A 7552-nucleotide genomic window follows, 5' to 3' on the forward strand; every position below is an offset into this window, starting at 1 on the left:
GGAAGGGGGTGCAGAGGGGAAGAAAAGTCTGTTGCTTGTATAGGCAAGAGCAAAAAATGTCATTGTGTGACATGATGGGTTTGAGGGCTCTTGGCTTGCAGCGGCTGGGCTTCCTGTTTGTGAAACATCTCTCTGTGCTGCCTTCCCATGGTATGAGCAGATCTGGGCAGAGAAGGCGGCTTCTGTTTTCGGGAGGGATTCAAATATTTTTTGGTTTGGTGCTGTTTTGATTTCAGGTGATGATTAAACTGTGCGTGCATGTGGCCATTTATTGGTGCAAATGCGAAAGAGTACATATGTGTAGACACTAGTGAAAAATACAACTCAGTAAGAGCCCCCAAAATTATTCTGTCTGTACATACAAAGAAGTTTGGAATATAAAGGGGGGAAGATAGGAAACCACAGTGAGTCATACTGCTGGGCGAGAGCTGTGGATATCGAAAATGGTGATGTAGATGTCCAAATAAACTTTTCAGATTTGCTTTGTAACAAAATCATGTAGAAAATCAGATGCATTTTCCTGATGTTTCATTAGCCCCCTTTTTTTGAAAATGGAATTGATGCTATGTATCTCACCGGTCAGCCTACTTCTAATTGGAGCTTTCAGAATGTACTGCTCAAGACATTGGATGAATTGGTCCAATTTTCAAACTGGGAATGGGTTTGGTTCCTTAAAGAAACTTTTGTAGAAGAATATTTTTAACCAAGATCTCCCCGAATGCCTGGTTATTGGACAATGTAAAATTTCGAATACTCACTTCTTTTTTCACAAATATTCTTTTTCTGTTGTCCCATATTCTTTAGTATTTTGAAGAAATAATACAGGGTTTAAATTCTGTTTACTTAAAATGTACGATTGTTTGATAGCCATATGGCTGTCCCCTGCATGGCTAAATCAGTCATTCTGTTGGTGTAGCTCCTCCGCTAACATGCAGTCTGGAAACTTCCCGAAGTCAGACCGGGGTTGGTAGAGCTCCTGAGAAACAGCAAAGCTGGGCACAAGTCATTAAGTAGGAAAGATGGAGCCAGCAAACTGGTAGGAGGCTTAGAAAACTCATTCATTATTTAATATCCTTAGCAAACAGACTGTAATTTACTTCCAGCAGCCTGCTCAAACAAAGCTATAAATTATCAGCGTCGAGAAGTTAATCTGGAAAGGTGTCGAGTGCTTTGGCCCTATCTTTGCTAGGTCCTTGGGTCGGGAGGCAGCGAAGCAAAAGGCAGAAGACCACCTATGCAGCATGGCTGCTGAATGCTTGTTTAAACGTGTAGCACCTAATATGCTCGTCTGGTGGATTTGTTTCTTCCTCACACTTTGTCTGCTACGCCTGGGCTTTATTCCGCAAAGGGAAGTTGTTCACTCGTGCTATGGTTGAGGGAAGTGACAACACCCCAGCTTAGCCTCGTGAATATGACTTAGCAAAACCCAGTCCAAGTACTCGTGGTTAAATGCCTTCATAAACTGAGCCATGCTCTACAGCGTAATCCTTATACTGAAAATGAAGCATGTTTAGTCACCTCCCTGTGTATTAGCCTTTAGTGTCTTATTTGTATGAGTGCCTAGAAGGAGAAAGCTAGTACCAAGATCTTTTCCTTTGCACTGTTCCCCACTAACTGAGATAACAGACCAGGTGATGCTGCACTCATTCCCTGTGTATGTCAGTTGTATAAAGCTTCTCCCTTCTCTTTCTCTTTCCTTCTGTGCAGGAAGACACAGCACAGCTCCCTGGACCAGAGCTCCCCACCCCAAAGTGGTGTATCCGGCACCTACAATCACCCTGTACTGGGCATGTACGATTCCAAAGATGACTTCCCGCTCAGAAAAACAGGTAGCGCTCACATGGATTTTCTGTATTGCCTACTGTCTTTGCTGTGACACTTGGTCCTCTTATTTTATTTATTTTTTTTTTATTTTTAATTTTATTTTTTATTTTATTTTTTAGAAAAGAGGTATGTTACCAAAAAGCTGTATTTAATGGGGTGATTTATTTAACAAGCACCCATTCCATCCTACTCCCCGTTCATCTTCCACTGTACATGCAGTGTTAGAGGCAGGCTGGAGTTGCTTTCAGTGCGCAAACTTGCAAAGCTGCAGGCAAGAGACAGCGGAGTTGTGTGTCGAAGTTTGTGAGGTGTTTTCACAAAGTCAGTGCTAATACAGAGATCTGGGTGTCTGAAGTTGAAGTATGTTTTGCTGAGTGAGAAAAGTACCAAGAAAAGTTCATTTCTTCTGGGATTTGCATTTTATATACAAGTTTATACTTAAAATAAATAGAAATGTTTCTGCCAGTCAAAGCGTCAGGACTTCCTGCAAGGGTTTTGGTTCACACCTAGACAGTTATTTCTCAGTTAGGTTTTTCCCTGCACAGTGGCTAAGCAGGTCAGTTTTTTCTCAACTATATATTATGTAAACCAGGTTGTTTTGGTTGGCTGTGGTCCTCAGCTCCGTATCGCATGCCTAAGCCAACACAGCCTCAGCTTCTAACCTGGCCAGCTCCTGATCCTTGACTGCTTCCTTCAGAGAAGAGCTGAGCTTCCATGAGCTCGTCCCAATTTGGGGAGCAACGCTGCTTGTGTGGATGCAGCAGACAGTGCTGCGTGTTAGAAAATGCTTCAGAGTAGGAAAAAAACTTTTGGAAAGATGGAGTGGAGGTAAGAGGAAAGCAGAGGTGTGGTTGAACTTTGCACGTCTGCAGCCTGTTTCTCAGGTGTGCTTTGTAAATCTTCAGACGTGGAGGGATGAGCACCCGCAGTCAAAAAGTGTGTCGTCCTTGCAGTAAAGGATGATGACAATGTGTTAACCAAATTTCCCTGTGGGTTTAACAACAGTCTTTGCGCAAATCAGCTGCCCTAAATCAATTCCCAAGAGGGATGTGGGTGTTCTCATGGCTCTTCTTCTCCTACCTAGTTAGAAGTAAAGCAAGTCTTAGTTGCAGCAAATGCTTTAACACAACTCTTGTTGCCTTTGTAAACTTGTTGGTTCTATTTTCTTCTTTTACCATCTGATAAGAAAAAAACACACTTCCACACTGCTGCCGTGTGCCTCCAACCTCCCAGTGCTGTGCATTAAAAGACTTCTTTGGGAACTTCTCATTCTGGACCATAGCACCTGGCCTGCTGGATGGATCTGTAGATGGATTCCCAGCTGCTGTGCAGTAGACTGTCTTCACCCTCACCAGGCATGATGGGTTGGGTGACACATGCCAGGCAACATCAGCTGTGCAAGAAGTCAGTTGAAAATTGGCAAGACCTCTTCAGGATATGTTTTGGGTGTTTTTTTCCTGGGCGCACACTGTACATTTGGTGGTGGTAGTTTTGACTGTGCTTTTTCTGGAGGACTTCAAAAGCAGAGCTTAGAAAACTGGATTTGCTGAAGCATAGAGCATCCTCTAATTTCCACTTCTAGATCATGAAAGACCAAGCAGCCCATTAGGTGTGGTAGGTGCTGCAGTGTTGTCGGTGCCCGGGACAGCCACAGTGTTGCTGTCTAGGCTTTAGGACTTTTCCTTTCCTAGGGGAGGTGAGCACTGGTGGAGAACTGTCCTCAACCTTCAGCAAGAAAGCTGGTGAAGCACAAAGGGGTGTTTGGCATTACATGTCTGCCTCAAAGGAGAAACACAAGCCCAGGCTGCTGGCAGCCATTGCTGGTGTTCGCTTCTCCTCTGCTGAAGACTTTCAGCCCCCTCTGGGAAATTGCAGCGTTTCCACACAGGAAGCATCCCCTGGCACCATACCTATCACTTACGGCCTGTGGACAGCACGATTCCAAGAGATTTTTAGCTCTTCCCTATACCCTGAGAAACCAGGTGATCCAGAGCCCTGGCCCAGGCTGCCCAGAGAGGTTGTGGAATCTCCTTCTCTGGAGACTTTCAAACCCTGCCTGGATGCTTTCCTGTGTGGCTGCCCTGGGTGGTCCTGCTTTAGCAGGGGAGTTGGACTAGGTGATCTTTCAAGGTCCCTTCCAAACCCCTAACATTCTGTAATTTCTGGTGCGGTACCTTTCCCACAGCATAAACAGGCTTTGACATCCTCCAGAACCTCCCTTGCTCATCGCTCCAGGGGACCTTACTTGTCAGATTGGGTTTGAGGACTGGTCACCCTTCTTGCTGCCGGTGTTAGGGAAGGGGATTTCTGCGGGAGGAGGCAAGTGTCTGCACATCTCAGCCCTTTGCTGCTTCCCAGACTGAGCTCTCAATAAGATTCTGGCTGAACAAAACCCCTGTCAGACAGGGTGAATTAAGGATGATAAATGTATCTAATCACATTATTAAAAATGGAAGCAACCAAGATCATTGCTGTTTCAAAACAGGAAGATGTTGAGCTGATTTTGTTTTTCCAGAATGCTGATGCTTGTTCTTTTTGGGCACCAGCATTAATCTTTTGGGGACTGGTCTGTGATACAAACGAGTTCACTTGCAAGGTTCAGGGGAGAAAATTTTTTGTTGTTTTCTTCTATTTTCCTTTCAACGCAACAGCACTTCAGTCTCTGGCACAGCAGTATCCTGCAGAAATCCCATTGCCAAGAATGTTAAGTTGCTTGGAGAAGAAAGGCTCCTGAACAGTCTGATGTAAACAAAAGGCAGGGAAGGCTGGAGCCCATCCTAAATAAAGTTCTTTATTACGGGTGAGCTTTTCAGATTTTTGGCACCAGGCGAAACTCTGGCTTTGAGTTTGTAATTTAAAACCACCATATTGTGTAGTCCAATTTTATTAAATTTGATTAAATATTTGCAGTTCAAATAACAGAGTCCATCACAGTACAGTTTTGATTTCCAGGGCTGGAATCTGACCAACACCATTGTTAGGGATAGGGTGACTTAGGGGGCTGCGGGAAGGCAGTTCAAATAATCATTTTTTCTAGGGTGCGTTTTCAGAGCTGGCGGCATGTCCTGCACGTTGAGAAATTTTTCTAGGGAGAATGAATACCTCATTGTGCTGTTTTCAAAATGCTACCTTTCTTCACTCTTCTTTTAAAGCATCCCGTTGTGATCGCAGGTGTGTGCACCCTGGGAGATAACTTGCTAGTCTAAAACCCGAGTGTGAATGTCGTGAGGGAGACCTGGTGAACTGGCCACGCTTGCTTTGGTAGGAGGAGGAGACGTGTGCGTGTGCACGAACGATCCTTGGGAGCACATGAGAACATTCAGTATGGGAAACAGTCGACGCTTGCAACGCACTCCTAATGCATCCTATCCCCTGAAATCCTACCCTGTCGGATCAGTTTTACTAAATTCTGGTCTAGTTTCTTCACCATTTGTTCTCCTGTCAGGCTGCTGGCTGGTGCAGTTACTAATTGCTTGAATCCTGTTCTTAGTCTATCTGGGGGATACGTTTCACGCAATTCCCTCTCTCTAAACACTTTGGGGTTCTTGCTTTTTTTTAAGGAACGGTTCGGTTGGCGCTGCTAAATAACTGGATTAGCACACGGATATTTATTGCCCCTTTTGTGTAGTTTCCATTATTGTATATGCATTTTCTTTAGGGTGTGCATTTTGTTGGCAGCTGTCAAGAGGGGAAGACGTAAGTGACCTTTTCTGTCCCCAGATCAAGGTTGCTGTCTTCAAAATTCAATGAAGTTTCATTATATGCTGTACTGACATCTAAGAAAATATCTGGAGAATTCTTTCAGTGTGATTTTAGAGTTGGGGCAGTCTTTTGTAGCCTGTTTTGATAACCCTAAGAGTTGTTTGTCAACAGCTTTCTTGTAGCTGCTGAAGTTATTTTTAATGTAATTCTTCAGTTTTGCTTTTCTAAGGAATATGGTGTCCTCATTTTCTCTCCACAGACAAGTTTGTTCTTTGCATTCCCTACTTCCTGAAATTTGGGCAGTGGATATATTAGAACATGCACTTAATTAGAAAGCTGACACAACCATCATCACTGAGATTCGTAAAAAGAGAATTTTTTTAACATGCTTTTCCTCTTTTTTACATAGGGGTTTGGTTTTTTTGGTTGGTTTTGTGGGTTTTTTTAAATCCTGTGCAGGGCTGGACTATGTTCTGTCAGACTCTAGCTTTCCTACTTACTCCTGGATAGATTAGGGTGATGATTCCTCATGTTTGTTGGGACTTGAAAGCTAATCAGGATTTCTGATAAAAGCCACAGCGTTTCAATTAATTGTCGTTAAAATCAGAAGTTTTGCCAAACTCAGCACCTGCTAGACTCACCCGGACAACACACTTCCAGCTCACAGGGCTGCGTGAACTGGAAACATTTCCCTGTGTCTATATTTAAACCTGACCCCAAAGCAAGAGAAACAGCTCAGTTCTTCTGAAGTACTCATAAAAGATGTTCTCCAAGTTGTAAGTACAAAAATGGCTGTGTCTGTAGGACCTGTGTGGGTTGTGAAGCAGGCTCGGATCTCCTCGTGGTTTTGTTCCTGCTGTTGGATAAAGCAAAACTTTCCCAAGACAGCTGCTCTCCTTCGACCCTCCTCATGCCCACGCTGGAGGGATCTGTAGCTTTACTGCTCCATAATTCTGCCCTGGGCTGGCTGCTGGTCTTTAAACCTCTCTCCTGACAGATCTGTCAGCACAGGTCGGATTTTTGACAAAGCTGATGTTATCAAAAATGTGCTTTTGTTTCATTTCGTCCTTTTTAATTTGCGCTTCTCAACTCTCTGGTGTTTACCAAACCGCTGTGGTTCAGTGCACACGAGGAGACCTCCTGCACCCCATCAAGAGCAACGGATGGCTGGGTTTTGCGTGTCTTTGGCTTAGTTCCTGGGGCTGCTTGGCCCACGGCTGCTACAGCCACGGTCACTATTTTGTGCATCGCTGAGGCTCTGCATGCTGCTTTTCCTTTACATCCAGTATCACAGCTGCCTGCACTGGGGAGGTGAAGATTAGATGGACGTTGATGGGCACGAAGATTTTAAGGAGGCAAAGGATTCCTGTGGTCTCAAATATGTTTTAACTGCAGAGCTGTGGGATAGCATCTCAGGGTGTGAGTTTCCACTATTTCCAAAGCTAGACTGAATTTAATGCCAGACTGAGAGCGTACAAAGACATCTTTGGCAAGTCTGTGTCTCTGAGTTTCCTGCCTAGATGGTAAATGAGCATGTAGTACATACTTGCGGAGAAAGGGCAATCAAAAAGTGTCGCAGACCCCTCTTCCGGCTCATTTTCTCTGGGGACCAGGGAAGAACAAGCATCCTACCCCAAAACCTCCCATTCCAGCAGTGTCTCTTGCCTTCTGCACGAGTCATGGCAGAAGAAGCAGAACTGCTTATAGATCAAGTACTGTGTCTTAGGGCTTGTGGTAAAGGAAAAAATGCTGTCCTCAACCTTCACAGCCCACACAGTTAACAACTGGCAGGACAATTCCGAGGAGGAGTTCTTAGTTTGGCATTGTCAGCCCGTGGCTTATGCACCCCTTTGCTGCAGTGACTTCCCTCAAGGAGTAAAGGTATGCAATGAAAAGAAGACCTATCCTCATAGTTGCCTCTATGTGGTGCAAATGGGCAGAAGCCAGCCCATCTGCCACTTGGAGGGCTGCCCTGGCCAGTGGTTTTCCTGAATTTCACCACGATTTGGAACCTACTGCAGCAGGA

General features: G+C 44.6%; 1 protein-coding gene across 1 annotated transcript in view; it reads left to right on the forward strand.

Annotated features, from left to right (window-relative positions):
• HDAC4 (histone deacetylase 4) overlaps window positions 1-7552 on the forward strand; it is a gene marked incomplete at its 5' end in the record, with an annotated part of 152471 nt that overhangs the window by 59075 nt on the left and 85844 nt on the right. The window contains one exon of the mRNA XM_009870903.1: window positions 1708-1829. Within this exon, the coding sequence (XP_009869205.1) occupies window positions 1708-1829 (122 nt within the window). The remainder of the gene's footprint in view (window positions 1-1707; window positions 1830-7552) is intronic.

This window comes from Apaloderma vittatum, unplaced genomic scaffold (assembly GCF_000703405.1).
Source record: "Apaloderma vittatum isolate BGI_N311 unplaced genomic scaffold, ASM70340v1 scaffold11406, whole genome shotgun sequence".
NCBI classification, from domain to species: Eukaryota; Metazoa; Chordata; class Aves; order Trogoniformes; family Trogonidae; genus Apaloderma; species Apaloderma vittatum.